Consider the following 18,691-nt stretch of genomic DNA (forward strand, 5'->3'; position numbering starts at 1 on the left):
CTGGGACGCTTTTATTCCCTTTTATGGGCATGTTTCCTGCCCCATTATAAGTCAATGGGAAATTTTGGGGGCCTCTTACACCCCAGCAGTACAGCTTACACCCCATTGTGAGGTATGCTCTTACACAGCCTGTCAGCCTCCTTAAATGTGGTAAGCCAAAAGTTTCTACAAGTTTCTCACTCGCAGCTATGACCCGTCAAAGTTTGTCTCAATGTTAAGTCAATGGAAATTTTGGGGTGTTTCAGCGCCCCGTTTAGGAATTCGGAAGGTCCCATCAGTTAGAAAAGATATAGCAACTCGAGTCAGATCAGACCGAAGGTCTGTCCAAAGTTTGATGGCTGTAGCTTGAAAGCTCTAGGACGAGTTAGAGTTAGAAATTTTAGTCTCAGAAAAAGAATAATAATAATAAGTTTAAGTGCAACAACAGTATGTTGGCTTTCTCAAGCCAACATAATAAGTTTAAAAGCAATAACAATATGTTGGCTTTTTCAAGCCAACATAATAATAATAATAATAAGTTTAAGTGCAACAACAGTATGTTGGCTTTCTCAAGCCAACATAATTACAGTATTTTTTAAATACTGGGGGGGCACAAGCATCTTTGAGGGCGGGCCCGGCCACCTATGGCCCGCCCATAGCGACGGGTGTGCGTACGTGTATGTTTACAGCTGGTATATAAATCACCATACATTTACATTGCTCTTCTCATCAATGTCTTGTTATGAGCCCCTTTTTATTTAAATGCGAGTTTTATTGTCGCGTATAGCGCAAACAATTGGGTGCAAATTCAGAAATATGAGAGAATACACAGTAACTGTTACACAAAGTTACTACAAAACACGTGTGCAGGCATATCATATTATAGAGAGGGAGAGAACGGGTGTGTGTGTGGGAAACACTAATGCTAACCTTTCGTCAAGTCATCGCCGTCTTCTTTGTCAGTAAAATCTGTGACTGTTGACGTTTACGCGAAAAAGAAAGTATATGGAGGAACGGACATTGAAACACCGCCACCTTTTCACGCTCATGTGAGAGAGAGAGAGAGAGAGAGGCGCGCGCTGCATGCAACATAGAAAGGGAGGGCGCGCTGGGTGCTTGCAACAATGAATTAAGACGTTTTTTAAACAGTAAAATATAAATGGGGATCATGAAATATCTATTTGTGGCGGCCAGCGCTGATTCTGTGGCGGTGCGCCACGAATAAATCAACGTATGGGAAACACTGAACACATTGCTTGATTCTAGACGGTTTGCTTTGTGTTTGGTCTTTGCACATTAATTGCGACGATTGCCATTAATTAATCGTGGGGCACGCATATCGTTATCATGATAAAAATACTATTAATCGTGCAGCCCTAAAAGCATCACATAATGAATTTCACTGCAAGAGCGCTGGATACCTGAAGTAATTAAATGTTATAACTAGACCTCAGCAATGAGCTTCTCCACAGTGTCATCTGTCATTTTAAATGCTTGCGCACTTAAAGTTCAAATAGATGTGATTGGCTGTCAATGGTTTATCGATGATCAGTTAAAAATAGCTCAGAAAGTGATCCTAATGATATCGTTCATTGTATCTTTATTGTTATAGTTGTGGTGTGAAATCCGCTTTTCTCTGTAAAATAATTTTTTTGTTATCGTTATAATGTGAATGGCCTTTTAGTCCTAACTGTCAAATGACACCAACCTGAGCTGTCTTCTAGAGGCCGCTTCGCTTCAATAACTGGATGATAGTTGGCCAGGTGGGACCTCAAATTTAACTGATTTTCCGTTTTATAAGGACCGTTCTAGCTCATATTTTTCAAAGGTAGTGAAAACACGATAGAGGTAGCAAAATAGTGCAAAAATCTATTTGTGGAGGTCAATTTTGATTTTGTGGCACCAATACTAATTGTAAAAAGTCTGTAGACCATGCGCTTAGATAGTAAAATAGGGCCCTGAGTGTATTCTGCAAGAATTCTTTTTGTTTATGCGCATATGTGTGTGTGTGTGTGTGTGTGTGTGTGTGTGTGTGTGTGTGTGTGTGTGTGTGTGTGTGTGTGTGTGTGTGTTTTGTGTATTTAAACGAGGAGAAGGAAATAAGAAAATGTGTTTAAGACCTTGACAGGTTAGACTTTTTTCTCATTTTGTCCTCAGTGAGCATTTCACTGACTGTATTTCCATCAAGGATCTGAAGTTCTCCATTTCTGGCTGCTCTTTTTGTTCTGTTTGCTGTGACTATGTGTTTATTATAAAAACATCTAAGCTAAACAGTTGAACTACATTTCTAAGTCAATTTATCAGTTTCCATAATTGGAACGCGATCTGACGCACACGAACACACATGCACACACACGCACACAGTAAAGTTGTCTAATCACAGACCGGTACGTTGCAACAAAGTTGACCAAGCCATTGAAAATACCGGATTATCTGAGCATCATGTCCACGCAAAGGCAGCTCTAAACAGCAAGCAGGGAAATAATAAAAGGCATTTGACTTACATAGCATCCAGCTAACGTTAGCCAACTCCGTTTGCCTTAAGTCCTGGAAAAGCCACTCGACCATGATCATTTCCTGCTGCTCAATCTGGTCCAAGCTCCTTAATCCTTTATTTATTCTTCAACTGAACGCCTTGTGAAGGGTGATTTTGTAAGCATAAAATCATATTTTCTTTAATCTCAAGGTATTTCACTTGCTTTCACTGATCAGTACTGTATCTAGCAGTTACATGGCAATCTGCAGCACGGTTATGAGACTCTGAAAACGATCCAATCACATGAGGTCAAAGACATAAAAAACTATTCTGATTTGTTTACAACATAAGTGGGAGGGTTTGGGGCGCACAGTCCTGCATCCCAGGGCGGATCCAAAACAAAGCAATTAGAGCTCAGCCTCAGGTCACATGTTTTTACCCTTTTTACTAACCTACATAGACACTCATTAGGGGTGCGCCCCAGACACACAAACATGACACGCACAAAACGAACTCAGTTTTGATTATTTATTTATTTAAATAAATGATAACATGACTAACAGTGAAATAGTACCACTAAACGATTTTGTTTTGTATTAATTAGCATTATATATTTATCTTTTTTGTAACATGTTAAAGTAGCTTTCTTCTCTGGCCAACTTTGGGGGGCGGCGTCCCAGCGCCCCCTAGTGACCAGCCGCCACTGGTGAGGAGGACAAGACTTCATTCTGTTCTGAAGCTACATGCCTCTATTTAAGCAAATATATAACTAAGGCTGTGTAATTGTCATGTTTTTGTATTGCTTTACAAAGATAAAACAGAAGAACAGACACATCATTTGTGTCTAATAATATATTTAAAAAAGTGAAACCACTCTTACTGAATAAACTAACTTAATGCAATTTACTTGTTAATAATAAGGAATTAAATACTGTTTTTGTCATTAATTATACATGTTATCTTAATCTATAAGCAGTTTTTATTTAACCTTATTCAAATCTTTACATCATTATAAGTTTTTTTATTAAGAGAATATTACATAAATATGCAAAATTATGTTTCTCAGTTACTATAATTTTATATTTTTAATATCGGCAAATAGCCACATTGCTTTCTTCATATTGGCCATCAAAAAAACCCATATTGGTCGACCTATATAACTCATGTTGAACCATTAGCTGTTTGCAAGCTCACATTGCACTTTATTTAAATGTGTAAACTGTATGTTGATAAACAACACTTATATAACAAAGTCAAGCGTTGCCCTTTCAAAACTATACAAGTGCAGTTCTTTGTGTTGATACTGACTCATCTTCAAGATGTCTTACGTGTCACTCTTATTCTTTATGTGACTTTGATGGGAATAGTAACTGTAATCATTTTGACATCTGCAGTCTTCTTTTATAATCAACTGAAAATCTGCATTTCCTGTTGTCAAAGTGCATAGGTTGTTTGCCAGAAAACAAAAAGTTCCAGTGTTGAAAGGGTCCCAAGCATCAATTTTTTGAGGCTGATGAAGGAATGAAATTGAATGCAGTTAGTAAGTAAATAATTTTTTCTTGAGGACAACTTAATTCCACGTTTGAGTTACACTCAAAATTGTTATTAAGTAATGTTAGTTATTTGATTAATATTGACTTGAGCTTTAAAGCTCAAAATTCTTTCTATGAGGTTTATGTAATTTAAAAGTGAATTGTGTATAATACTCCCTCTTTAAAATGTTTTAAGCTGCTGTTGCACTTATTGCACTTTTTGGCAGTATGTAGTGTTTATGATATGGACAATGTAAGAGAAATTTGGTTGATGGAGTGAGTCCAACTCTTTGTACATTTTTGTACACTTCTTTCAGCTAGAAATGTTAATTAATCCAATGCATGCATTGATCCAAAAACCATAACCAAAATGTCCATGCAGTGGCTGTGTATTATGGTTGTATCTTTTCAAGCTTTATAGAATTCAAGTTTTATAACATTGTTCTATATTTTCCTATATATTCCAAAACATATGAATATAAGAAAAAAAGCGTGCATGCAAACATTGGCGTTCTTCTGTTTTCAGCAAATTGCAATGCATCCAATGTACAACTGTCCAACTGTCATTCACACAGTTCAGGAGCAAATAAAGCAGGTTCTCATACAAACACTTATATTAGTGAATCTACTTTTATTGAAGTGATTTTTATTAAATGCATTATTAATTTTATCATTATTTCTTCCCTATCCTTTAGATTGCCAGTTGTGGACCTTTTGACCTAACTGATGCAAAATGGCTTCCGATAATACACAACGCAGTTACTCTATCATTCCTTGCTTCATCTTTGTGGAGGTAAGATTGCCTGCTTTGATGGACAAGTTATATTTTTTTGTTGTTGTATTTTGACAGTTATAGTGTAGATTTTATGTCCTTTCTAGACGTTTTTGTTCATAGCACATGTCTGGCATTTAATTAAAACTTCTTTTAACTCTTTCACCGCCAGAGTTTTTAAAAAAAGTTGCCAGCCAGCGCCAGAGTTTTTCATGATTTTCACCAAAGTTTAATGCCTTCCAGAAAATGTTCTTCTTTAAATATATAAACATACAATATACCAAATGAAAGAACAGACCCTCTGCTTTCAAACAAAAAAAAACCGTTTCATCCTACCTTCAGTGGTTCTTTTGTAATCAGCTTTTGAATATGGTTAGGTTTTTGCAAAAACACCATATTTTGAGCAAAAAGCAGAGATAATTCCATTTTTGTGACGGACTTTTCATAGAGATCCCATTCAGAGCGATCTTTAGACAGACACGGACATGCAGCCGCTTGCCATAGGGCAATACTTCCGGGTTTAAAAAGTTGCGGAAGGGCGCCACCTGGTGGATAATAGCGGAAAGACGGAAAATCTCGTCGTTGGCGGGGAAGCGTTTTCTCTTAATTGACGAGATATCTCGTCAATGGCGGGGAAAGAGTTAAAGGGATAGTTCGGCCAAAAATGATATTAAACCCATAATTTACTCACCCCCAAGCCGTCCGATATGCATATGTCCATAATGTTTCAGACAAGCACATTTTCAGTTATTTAAGAAAATGTCCATGATCTTTGAGTTGTTCGAATGTAAAATTACGGGGTCCACCCTGCTGAAAAAAACAGCATACCAGCAAGACCTGCATATGTTGTGTTTTGGTGCTGGTTTGCTGGTGACCACCAGCATAGACCATCATAATTCCCATGCTGGTTTAGTGCTGGTACCAGCACCAGCAAAACCAGCACCAAACCAACATGGACCAGCGTGGGAATGATGCTGGTCTATGCTATGCTCTTTTTTTCAGCAGCACACCTTCTTCAAGTCCAAAAAATATGCATTTATCCTCTTCCCAAAAAATTCAAACGGCTCCAGGATGATTAACAAAGGCCTTCTAAGAGTAATCCGTGTGGTGTTGTTGAAGAAATATCCATATTTAAAACTTTATAAATGAAAATAACAAGCTTCTGGTAACGCCGCCATCTTAGACTCCTCTGTATTCAAGAGAGAGTATCAGCGTAATGTACGCACTTTTCTTAGTGACGTATTACAAATGCGGAGGGCAGGGGCACAGAGCAGCAGCAGAGAACCCTCAACAAACTTTGTGGACTCTCATCTTGAATGCGGACGAGACTAAAATGGGAAGCTAGTTATTTTCATTTATAAAGTTTTAATTTGGATATTTCTACAATGACACTGCACGGATAACCCTCAGAAGGCCTTTGTTTATCATTCTGGAGCCGTTTGGATTTCTTTGGGGAAGGATAAATGCACATTTTTTGGACTTGAAGGAGGTGGACCCCATAACAAAAAATGTGTTTGTCTGTAAAATGATGGACATATGCATCTCGGATGGCTTGGGGGTGAGTAAATCATGGGTTTAATATCATTTTTGGCCAATATATCCCTTTAAATGCCATTCAGTCACTAGGAACTGTGTGTAGGCACTTCAAAGCAATTTTATTCTCTTTCCACATATCACTTGGATAATACTGTTGGGTTTGTGAGCTTGAGATGAACCATTGTGTCATTTGCATGAACCCATGACACTGGATGGCAGATACCCACACTGTGGACTGGTGAAACTGCTGAGGAATATTTAGGATGTAAAGCTTGATGCTACAGTAGGATGAAAATTCTGTTCTAGCCAAGATCATAGGTCATGTGCTTGGTGTTATCAAGTGGTTGATTTTTTGGGCTGGTAAAGATGACAGGTTTAAATACTGCAGGGGTTGATCAATGTATGTTACTTAATCAGGAGAACTGACCATTAAATAGTTGAGGTTAAAAACAGGAAATTTTTATGCGTTTTGGCTGTTCGTTGACACGACAGCAGCGTTTTAGGGTCCTGAAAATGCAAACTGTTTCAGAGGACAAGTTTTTGAAAACGCCGGCATTAACATTTCCATGTAAAAAAACAAAAAAATGCAAATCTGATAAAAACTGACGTTATGTGCAGGGGTGCACATAACTTGTGCACATGCGCGATTAAATTAAAAATGCGCACCAGACACTGCTGTAAAAGGTGCTTTTGCGTACCAACGCTGCTGTGGACTTTGTTAGTACATAATTGTTAAGATAATTATTACAAACATAACAATATGTCAGATCAGTGCATTTAAAGTGACAGTATACCCATTTTTAGAGTATAAACCTGATGATGTTTTTAATGTTAATCAAACAACAGACAAAGAAAATCATAATTTCCTTGTCTTGACCAAATAACGTTTGTAACTTTAATAAAGATTAATCCAGTTTACACAGTAAAGACTATTCAGTAGTATTTGATTACTTCATTTAGTTTTTGTACTGTACCTGAAAACTACAGACCAACCTAAAAACATAAACAGCACAGTTTATTTCATTTGTATGTTTGTTGTATTGTATTTATTTGTGTTATTGCTCATAATTAGATTTTTTTATTTCTTACCATTTACTTGTCTTTAACATATTTAAAAATTCAGTTAGTAGTCATTTATAAAGGTTACATGGCCAAAAACAATAACAGGCAAATTTTATTTTATGTGCATCATCGTCTACCATGTTTAAACCAAAGAGATATGTGAAGAGAGTAGTCAGAAGATTAGTGATGATGACAGCATGTAGGATGTCAGTGCTATGAATAGTGTGAGCACCAAGCAACATCTCCAGTTGCTCCTTTGAGAACCAGGCCAAAAAAGTTATGTGCACCCCTGGTTATGTGCATGCGCATACATGTTCAGTCTACAGGCCTGTGTGAGCTCTTGGCAACCATAACAACAATGGCAGCCTACAGGACTGTGTAGTAATAAACCTGCCTTATCAAAATTACTTAATGGTTTCAGAGTCTTTTGTTTGTTTGTATTTATCGCTTTGTAGAAGAATGTGCTAATGTGCACAGGCACCTAATGTTCTTCTTTACAAAGTGACAATATCACCAACTACTGGCCTGGCATGCATAATACAGCATTTTTTGTCGTTTTTGCAGATCTGTTTGCTACATCGATTTTGTGTAAATCTAGCCTAACACTGTTTCTTATAAGCGGCTTTTAAGATGGAAACTTTAAGGGAATTGTTTACTTAAAAATATAATTATCTCATCATTTACTCACCCACGAATGGCATGACTTCTCTATGGTATGAGACTACCTATGGTATTTACTCACTCACCCACATATAATTTCTTTTCATGAGCTGAACACCAAGGGTTTTATAAAAACATGCTCATTAAAACATGTCGTTATACATTGGTTACTGCAAATTTCAGAGGTTCTTGCATGTCTCTTGAAAAGTTGTTAGCCTATATGATATTTGTTTAGGGGACTCAGTTTTCAAATGTTTGTACCTAGTCTTGATTATAGTTGCCTTTCTCCCTATTTGCCAGTGCCAATTTGTTTTTGTGGTTGTGTAAAATGTCGTATCAGTCTGCTTGCTCAAATATGTAAAAAGATGCACCATGTGCAAAGCTTCTCAAACAGATTTAAGTTGTTTTTCATGCAACCAGAGATGAAATATATTTTTAAAAGTGTTTGTCACAGAGGTGCCTTTAGATGACAAATTCTCTGTTCTGCAGTGCTTTCATTAAACGTGTGTATATGTTTGGGATTCATCTTTTGGTCTGTGCCTCTAGATTTGCTTGCAGCCTTCACGAAACATCAGAGATAGAAAGTAGGACACACAAAAATGATCACACAGTCTATTGCTCGCTTAGTGAAGACACTGAGAAATCTGTCCTTTAGGTCAAAAAGCGTGTCCAATATGATGACATAAGCCAGCTAGCTTTTCTCTCAGTTACTTACTGTGCAGGAACTGGACTCAGGCCATATTTGTCAGGGTTTTGTTCCTGTTTGAGCGGTCAGTGATTTGAGCCCATTTTCTACAGATTGACAAATAACAAGGCTGAAAATAGGGGAGGGATGCAACGGGGATTTGGCAATGCAAGACTATTAGTCACGAGGCTGCAACTAACAATTTTTTTATACCATTTTGTTTGTTTATATTCTGACTTTAAAAGACGATTTATAGATTTGCAAACACTTGAAGACATGTTTCTATAATAAATGCATGTAAATGCAGTTACCATTGATTCTCAGGTTTAGGGCTGCAACTAACGATTATTTTAATAATCGAATAATCTGTCGATTATTTGTTCGATTAATCGATGAATCGGATAAAAACAAAAAACAAGAAAAGCATTCATTTCCAACCCCTTATTCAAAACAGAACTAAAATCTTTAGAAATTGCACAAACATGTTGCTCCTTGAACAAACCTGAGCTGTTACAATAATAATAAAATAAAATAAAAATGGACTAACACAAAAAAATACACATGTATGCTTTACATCTCCCAAATATATAGACTTTTTATGATGCATTTCCCATCAAGAAGCCTCTCTTGATGGGATCAAAAAGATAGTATATGAGTACACTCTCAGAAATAAAAGTACAAAAGTTGTCACTGGACAGTACCCTTTCAAAAAAGTACACCTTTGTACCCAAAAAGTGCATATTAGTACTTCAAAAGTACATATTGGCAGTTCAAAGATACATAGTTCTACCTAAATTGCACATATTAGTGTGAGGAACGACAAACACAAGAATCCCAGCGCAGAGGAGTTTATTCAGATGTATAGGAGAAGACACTCAGTGGATGAAAATGTATAATAGAAGACACTCAGTTTTCGTAGTGATAAATGTGAGGAGGAGACAACACAGGAGAGACAGGGCTCAACGGAATCCTTTTCGGGAAAGGCTCAGAGTGGGAAACACAGCACAGCTGTAGGACGTCCACTCGCACATCCGAAATCCACTAAGATGAAATCCTGGCGGGGCACAGAGAGAGAGAGATGAGGTCAGAGTCTTCAGCAGAGTCCGTGCTGGACAGCGCACTGCGGCAGTCCGAGTCTTACGCAGAATTACGCGCCCGAGAGCGCACTGCGGCTGGACAGCGCAAGTTGTAGATAGGCGCTCGGAGAGTCCACTGACAGAGTATACACAAAGGCTAGACGGTTCCCACATCAATCGGGAGAGACTGACAGCGGGGCGGGGAATCTAAAGGGGCAAAGGCAGCAGAGAGCACGGTGAATGATCCAAAATATAAAACTAGAAACAGATACTAGACACGACAGGACTAGAACTAGACAAGCTAGCGGGCAGGTACATACAAAGACGAACTTGCAAAGAACAGAGGAAACAAGGGGAATTTAAATCAAACCGGATGGGCAAATAATAAGGATCAGGTGTGGGATGCCGGTGAGAAGAGTCGGAGATAATGAGGTCACCAGGTGGAAGGCGCGCACGTGTGGAGCTGTCAAAACACAAACACAACACAACACAAGATGAAATAAAGACAAAGCGGCCAATAAGACCGAAATCATGACAGGACTCCCCCCCCACGACCGCCACCGGGCGGTCCATGAGGAGGCTCACCCCGTCGCCGGCGGAGATCCTCTATCAGCCCAGGGTCCAGAATGTCCCGGGCCGGTACACAACACCTCTTCTCCGGACCATAGCCCTCCCAGTCTACGAGGTATTGAAATCTCCTACCCCGGCGACGCACATCTAATGGGGACTTGACAGAATAAACGGGAGCACCATCTACAAGCTGAGGGGTGGGAGGGGCGGGGGCAGAGGGAACAGGGTTAAGGTGGGAAAAATGAACCGGTTTAAGTTTGGAAACATGGAAAACCGGGTGAACCCGACCGAGTGCTGGGGGCAATCTGAGCCGAACCGTCACGGGATTAATAACCTTCACTATGCTGTATGGCCCAAGGAATCGTGGAGCCAGCTTGCGAGAGGGCTCACGGAGAGGTAAATCCTTGGACGAAAGCCATACTTTCTGCCCACAGATAAAACGGGGCGCAGGTCTACGGTGACGGTCGGCCGCGGCTTTGGTTCGTCTGGAAACCTGACGTAATGTGAATCTAGCCTTCCTCCAGGTGCGTTTGCAACGACGGACGAAGGCCAGCGCAGACGGAACCACCGCATCAGGTTCTTGGGACGGGAATACAGGAGGCTGAAATCCCATGGACGCCTCAAAAGGGGACATGTTGAGAGAAGAAACAGGGAGAGAATTATGGGCGTATTCAACCCAGGGTAACTGTTGGCACCAGGAGCTCGGATATTGCGATGTCAGACACCGGAGAGCTCTACCTAAATCTTGGTTAGCCCGTTCACATTGCCCGTTGGTCTGAGGATGATACCCCGAAGACAAGCTAGCTGTGGAGCCTATTTGTCTACAAAATTCCTGCCAGAAACGAGAAATAAACTGAGGACCCCTATCTGAAACAACGTCTGTGGGCAGACCATGTAAGCGAAAGACGTGTTCGATCATAACCTGGGCAGTTTCCTTAGCAGTGGGTCATTTTGGTAAAGGGACAAAGTGAGCCGCCTTGGAGAAGCGGTCGACAATGGTCAAAACAACAGTGTTTCCCTTAGAACTAGGCAAATTGGTTACAAAATCGATAGCGATATGTGACCAAGGACGAGAGGGGATGGGTAACGGTTTAAGCAGACCAATAGGGGCTTGATAAGAGGCCTTATTACGTGCACAAACCTGACAGGCTAACACAAACTGTCTGACATCGGAACCCATAGAGGGCCACCAAAAACGCTGACGTACGGTAGCCAACGTTCTCCGAACCCCCGGATGGCAAACAAACCTGGACTCCTGACCCCACCGGATGACCTCGGAGCGAAGCGCATTCGGAACCCACAATCGACCCGCTGGGCACCCCTCTGGCACTTCCCCCTCCCGGCCGGCCCGTCTCACCCGTTGTTCTATTCCCCAGCGCAGAGCACCCACCACCCGCCCCTCCGGGAGGATGGTTTCGTCCCCAGGGGAACCGGGGCTTTCGAACAAACGAGAGAGCGCATCGGGCTTAGTATTCTTGGAACCGGGCCGGTACGAAAGGGTGAAGTTAAATCTGTCAAAGAAGAGCGCCCAACGAGCCTGACGAGAAGATAACCTCCTGGCTGAACGGATGTATTCGAGATTCTTATGATCCGTCCAGACCAGGAAGGACTCCGAGGTCCCCTCTAACCAGTGACGCCACTCACCCAAAGCCAGTCTGACCGCCAGCAGCTCCCGATTGCCTATGTCATAATTTCGCTCTGCTGGGTTTAACCGATGAGAGAAAAAGGCACAGGGATGCACCTTGCCATCCATAGCAGACCGCTGAGACAAAACGGCGCCTACCCCGACATCCGAAGCATCCACCTCCACAATAAATTGAGCAGCCGGATCTGGAATAGAGAGAACAGGAGCAGAGATAAACCGGGACTTTAAATTATCAAAGGCCTCCTGAGCACTAGAATTCCAGACAAACCTCTCCTTAGTGGAAGTGAGAGCAGTAAGAGGTTGAGCAATCTGACCATAATTTCTGATAAATCGCCGGTAGAAATTGGCGAAACCCAGAAATCTTAATAAATCCTTACGGGAGTCGGGGACTGGCCATTCGGCCACCACTTTGATCTTGGCTGGGTCGGGACGGATCTCACCGGGGGCAACAACAAAACCCAGGAACGAAACTGACTTACGATGGAATTCGCACTTCTCCGCCTTGACATACATCTTATTTTCTTACAACCGGCGTAAGACTCGGCGGACATGCTGAGTGTGTTCCTGCATAGAGGGAGAAAAGATGAGAATATCATCTATGTACACAAAGACAAACTTGTTAATCATGTCTCTCAGCACATCATTGACCAGAGTCTGGAAGACAGAGGGGGCGTTACAAAGCCCGAACGGCAGAACGCAGTACTCAAAGTGTCCGGTAGGGGTGTTAAAGGCTGTCTTCCATTCATCTCCCTCTCTTATAAGCACCAGATGATAGGCGTTGCGTAAATCTAGCTTAGTAAAGAACTGCGCCCCCTGCAGGAGCTCAAACGCAGTAGACATTATAGGAAGGGGGTACCTATTCTTAACAGTAATGTCATTCAAACCCCTATAATCAATACAAAGGCGCAGGGAGCCGTCTTTCTTACCAACAAAGAAAAACCCCGCCCCTGCGGGCGAGGTGGAGGGACGGATGAGAAGAGTCAGAGATAATGAGGTCACCAGGTGGAAGGCGCGCACATGTGGAGCTGTCAAAACACAACACAACACAAGATGAAATAAAGACAAAGCGGCCAATAAGACCGAAATCATGACAATTAGGACCTTTTATAAAGGGTACTGCCCCAGTGACAGCTTTGTACCTTATATTTGACTTTATGTGTTTTCTCTGATCGGATAGCTATCTCATTTGTTAAAACTGTTCCATTTACATTTGGCCACATAAATGCGTCTTGTGAAAACGGAAAATGCGTCTTCTATTCCCACGCAAAATGCAAATACACCATTATTTACTTCGCCTTAAAAAAATGTAAGACGATGTTTATGCAACAAAAGGCGGCACTTACTGTATGTTGTACTGTATGTTGTGCCGGGCACGTGCGTCTCCTTGCTCGGCATGAGCTGGAGCGCGCAGTACAGAACAGCAGGAGTGTGACGGCGCGATGATTTAACATACAGGTCCATGACGGGGAAAAGCGTTCATACAACTTCCTCAACGTTTTATTTCTTTGTTTAATATCATTGGAGGTTTTTTTTCGTTCTAGAAACTTTTTTTACTCGCTGTCATCGCTCCATAAAGCATAAGCGTGTCATCTTTGTTTGATTACCTCTTTGCCGGCTATAACTTCTAGGTGACGCGCTTACGTTTGGGAGGAGTAAAACACTGACGTGGTTTTCCTCTACCTTTGCTGTTATATTATCTTTTCTCCGCCGCCCTGTCATTTCTCCGCCCTGTCTATGAGGCACCGAACTCTGCAAGCAACAGTGCGTGAGAGAGACCGACGCACGCTCCGTCCCAAACCGCATACTTCCATACTATATAGTAGGCGAAAAGCACTACTTCTAGTACTCTTTGCCTACTATATAGTATGGAATTAGGCGGTTTGGAACGCAGTGCGAGTGTGTTCACTCCGCTCCGAGCTTAACTGAAGTTTTTCCTTTTTTTTAATTAAACGTCTCTGCGTCACGACACACCACGAATCGATTATGAAATTCGTTGCCAACACTTTTAGTAAACGATTTTTATCAATTTAATCGATTCGTTGTTGCAGCCCTACTCAGGTTATCAGAACCCTAAAATACATTAAAAGCACAATTTGTAAGACTATTGCATTAAAATATCCAAACACCACTAGCAGTTTTATGTGTTTTGTTCACTTATGTAGTTAAATTATCCAAAATGTTTTCAATAATGTTTGAATCCAAAGAAATTCACAATTTTTACCAGTGAAATGTCCCTCCTTTGTCACCTCTCAATGAAGTCATGTTCATGTTATTCAATTCAATTTTATTTATGTAGTGCTTTTTACAATTGTTTGATTGTTCCTAAGCATATTTACATTATTAAAAGAAAGAGAAAACAGAGGACAACACAATTTTATCCTTGATATATGCTTTTACTGTTGTAGAAATCAGTAGATGTGTTTGATAGGCTTCCCGCGATAGTCGGTGAAACAGTGATTACCGGTGCTTCAGCCTCTCACCGGTTAGATCACTTTCCCACCGCGACACCGTCTTTCACCGTCGTTTTGATATTTTCTTGTAATTAAATTATTTAGTTTCGTTAGAGAGAGCAAACTCACTAACAACTGTATGTGTCTGTTGCCTGAATTCAGCGGAGCTGAACGAGCAACACTTCACAGAACAGCAGGTGTCAGATTTCATTTATTTCTATCAGTGTGCGAGGCGAGCTGACCGACCAGAGGATGGCAGAAGCCGCGTGCTTACTCGCCTTTGTTATAATATACATATATGATGTTTAATATAAGCGCGATCGTTTTGTTGTTGTGTTTTTCATCAAGAAAAATAAACCCATCATTCAAGCAGCGCTTTATGGAGAAGTAGCCGGTTGCTCTGCTTGGGACTGGCGGGTTCTGTGAGAATTACCTGCGCACATTGACTCAAGCACTTAATTAAACCAGCTGTTGCACTCGCATTGCATGCAAATTCATATGCGATTTAACGCAGCGTACGCAAGCACTGCTTTTAAACAGTTGCGTAATTCAAAAGTAAAAGTAAAATGTGCACCGGGTTTGTGACGCGCCGTTTAACCGGTGGGAAAATTCCGTCACCGCGGCAACCCTAGTTGTTTGACTTTATGCAGCGCTGCGCAGGCAAATCGGTGTATTAAAGAGCCACTAATTGGAGCACAAAAAGTTGATATATTTATTGTTGGGACCTGCCACATTACTTTTGTTTGAATTAAAGTTCAAAAAACGCATTATTTTCTCATCATATAGATATTTGCAACACCTCTCTCTAAAACGCTTGATTGCAGCGCATGTCTCTTCAAAGTCCCACCCCCACAAATGACAAGTATACGGATTCAGAAACAAATCTAACAGAAACACCTTCCCAGGGACGAATTGAGCAGCATGTCTCACAATGGTAATTTTGTAACCACCTTACACTTCGGATGTGTTGTACTGACCGCAGCAACGAGGTCACGAAAATTCGGACCTCTATAATTTTCCCATATTCAGAAATAAAAGTAAAGCCTCTAAATAAATAATCAGTATATTAAACTCTTCATTTGAGTGTCTGCATATATAATAGATATTTAGTGTCTGTAATGCAAAACCGCTTTGTCACAGCGGGGCTTTTTAGAGTGAGTGAGAGCACAGGTGCAGCATCGTGGCCACTTGTAGTCATTTTCGGTGAAGCTCTGCTTTCTATGTGTACTGAAGAAACTGGACTAGTTGTCTGTCACGTAACCTGTTAGTCTCTTTCACTGTGCAAAGGCATGACAGCAAACCCTGGTGCAGAATTGCTTTATAATAATATACACAGTCGATCTTCAGACACCAACATCTGCACTAAAATAAAATACAATACACGCGGTCTCTGCACGCGACATTTATCTGAGTGTTGCACTTGGGATTTAACACAATGTGCAGATAGATTCACACCACCTACGTCAAGTTTATTATGAAAGTAGCGCAGTGAATACTAAATATTTTTTTACTCCCTTTAAATAGACAATCTATCTATAAATAAGTATGAATATATGTATATGTAATGGTAACCCCCTAAAGGGGTACCAAAAAAAAAACATATGGCCAAATTAAACGGTGTTTATTCCAAAAACAAGTCAAAAATAATCCAAAAATAATAAAAAATGTCCAATAAAGAACAGAAATATATGGAAATATATTCAAAAGTCTTCCAAAGTAAGTTCAAACCAATGTTACAACATACCAATTCAAAAACAGGTTCAAAAATCCCAAAAATTATTAAAGCAAAATACATTTATACTCAGTGCTCCATTTCTCAATAACGTTGTTTCTAAATGAATGTGGAAGTAGTGGTCTGACAGGTTCCCCTTGATGATGGAGATACTTCTGGACTTGCTCGGCTTGATCTTCATGCGAGCCCGCCAATGTTTTCCTGGAGCTTACTTAATAGCTGTAAAGTAGAAACCTTGGTTGTGGTGAGAGTTGTGAGGTCATTCATGTAGGCTCTAACTGGTGGCAGCCTCAGCCCAGGTCTTATTCGCTGTCCGCCAACTGTCCATCTAGAGGCCCGAATGATGACCTCCATTGCCAGGGTGAAGGCCAGAGGGAGATGGTGCAGCCAACCATGATTCCCACTTCCAGGTGTTGACAAGCTGTTGTGCACTCTGCTGTTGTCACACAGAGTTGGACATCCTTGAAATAGACCTTGGCAAGGGTTGTGAGAGCTGCTGGGACTCTAAAGTAGTCAAAGGCTGTCCACAGGAGGGTGTCAGGGTTCTGAGCCAAAGGCATTTGCAAGATCCAGGAAACCCACGTGAAGATCTTTTCTTTCCTTTTTGGCGACTGTGTCCTTTTCCTTGGGGATAAGGATCCCTCCGGCTCTCCGCCAGCATGTTGGTATCTCCCTCTTTTGCCACACAACTCTTATCAGTTTCCAGAGGAATCGTAGGACAGCTGGAGCGTTTTTGTAGAGCCTGTATGGAACTCCATTGGGGCCTGGAGACGATGCGGCCCTTGCTCTACGCACAATTTGTTCTACCTCACTCCACCTGTGTGGACTGATATCCAGTTCGTGCTCTGGTGGGTTTACTGGTGGCATGTCATGTGGGAGTGTAACTTTTTCCTGGTGTCTGTCATCTGTGCAGGAGTTTTTCAGATGTTCTTCCAGGTCGGCCTTTGACACTGAGAGACTTCTGGTCTTCTCCTTTGTGAAGAGACTCTTCACAGATTTAAAGGGATCTTTGTAGAAGAGTGATCTTGTTTGCTCCTTCCTTTTGCGCTTCCTCAGGGGGTTTTCAACTCTACTCAGTGTTGCAAGTCTGTCCTGAATCTCTTTCTGCAAAAGGTTTATTCCCTCATTCTCCTCCTCTATGGCCTTCCTCCATTGCTTCTTCAACTGCCTCCTCTCCTTGACTAGACAACTATCTCAGTCTGCCTTCTGGACTTGGTGGGGATTGAACAAGTAGCTTGTTTGTCTTTGACCACTCCGAATCGTTCCACCTCGTAGGCATAGATAAGATCGCCCATTCCTTCAAACTTTTTCATGGCTGTGCCTCTGATCCCTTCTAGTATGTTGCAGAGATCGGTGTTGGCCTCCTTCCACATTGTCTTGTTGCAGGCTTTTGGCCACTTGACTAATGGTCTTCGCCCCTGAATCTTCTTTTCTGCTGTTGGTCCTGATGGGTTGGGTTCAGGTTGCCCTCTTGTGCCATGTTGTTTCTCATCTAGGACAGGGGTGTTGATGTCCTGCAGACTGTGATGTGTGTCCTGCTGCTGAACTTCTGTCGACTTACTTGGACTGCTTCTCAGAACGTAGCTGTTGATGCTGCTTCCCTGTTGACCCTTCTTTTGGACCCTTTTTCCCAGGTGTATTTTCAGGCATTGAGTGGAAGTAACCTTTGTCCAACCACAAATGCAGTTCTGGAGCTTACGTCCTGCTGTAGCTGTCGGAGCCTCAGGTATGATGATCATCAGTCTCATAATGTGGTCCATTCCTGTGTTAACTCATTCACTGTCTGCCTTTTTGAGAAAAGTTGCCCACCTGCATTTTTGTGATTTTAACAAAAGTTTCACAAAATTCCTTGCAGGAAAAATAATCTTCTATAAATATATAAACATACAAATTATATCCAAATAAAGAACACACCTTCTGCTTTCAAACAAACAATAAACAAACAAACAAACAAACAAAATGGGGAAAAAACGTTTCATTATATATTTACTTTTTCCACTTAATTTAACCACTGAAATATGGATATTTCTCTTCAAAAATACAACATTTTGAGCAAAAAGCTTAAAAAATTGCATTTTTGTAAAGGAATTTATGTTAGAGATCAGACTCAGAATGACTATCAAACATAAAGGCAGTTAAAATAAATCATTAAATCTTTTTAACTTCCGTTTTTGATAAATTCGGTTTGGCGCCATCTAGTGGATAAAAGCGGTTTTACACTTTCACTTTGAAATTCGTCCAGAAAGGCATATTTATTAGTTAAATATTAACTCATAATTGACGAGATAACTCGTCAATGGCGGTGAATGAGTTAATTACCGGGTTATTTGCCGATGAGCCATCTTCTGCCCTCGCTGGCTCAGGGGGTGTTTTCTTCTTAGGACTTTTTGTAGCTATGTGTGGGTGGGACCCATACACCTCTCGTGCTGGATCCCGCTGCCACGGGTAGCTAGCCCATGGCGGCCCCATTGGGGTCCGTTCCCACACATATATCTTTGTAAAGGCAGAGAGAGAAA

General features: G+C 41.1%; 1 protein-coding gene across 1 annotated transcript in view; it reads left to right on the forward strand.

Annotated features, from left to right (window-relative positions):
• plppr1 (phospholipid phosphatase related 1) overlaps positions 1 to 18,691 on the forward strand; it is a 118,863-nt gene that overhangs the window by 52,604 nt on the left and 47,568 nt on the right. Inside the window, exon 2 of the mRNA XM_065240584.2 lies at positions 4,683 to 4,780. Within this exon, the coding sequence (XP_065096656.1) occupies positions 4,721 to 4,780 (60 nt within the window). The 5' untranslated portion in view covers positions 4,683 to 4,720. The remainder of the gene's footprint in view (positions 1 to 4,682; positions 4,781 to 18,691) is intronic.

This window comes from Paramisgurnus dabryanus, chromosome 10, assembly GCF_030506205.2.
Source record: "Paramisgurnus dabryanus chromosome 10, PD_genome_1.1, whole genome shotgun sequence".
In the NCBI taxonomy this organism is placed as follows: domain Eukaryota; kingdom Metazoa; phylum Chordata; class Actinopteri; order Cypriniformes; family Cobitidae; genus Paramisgurnus; species Paramisgurnus dabryanus.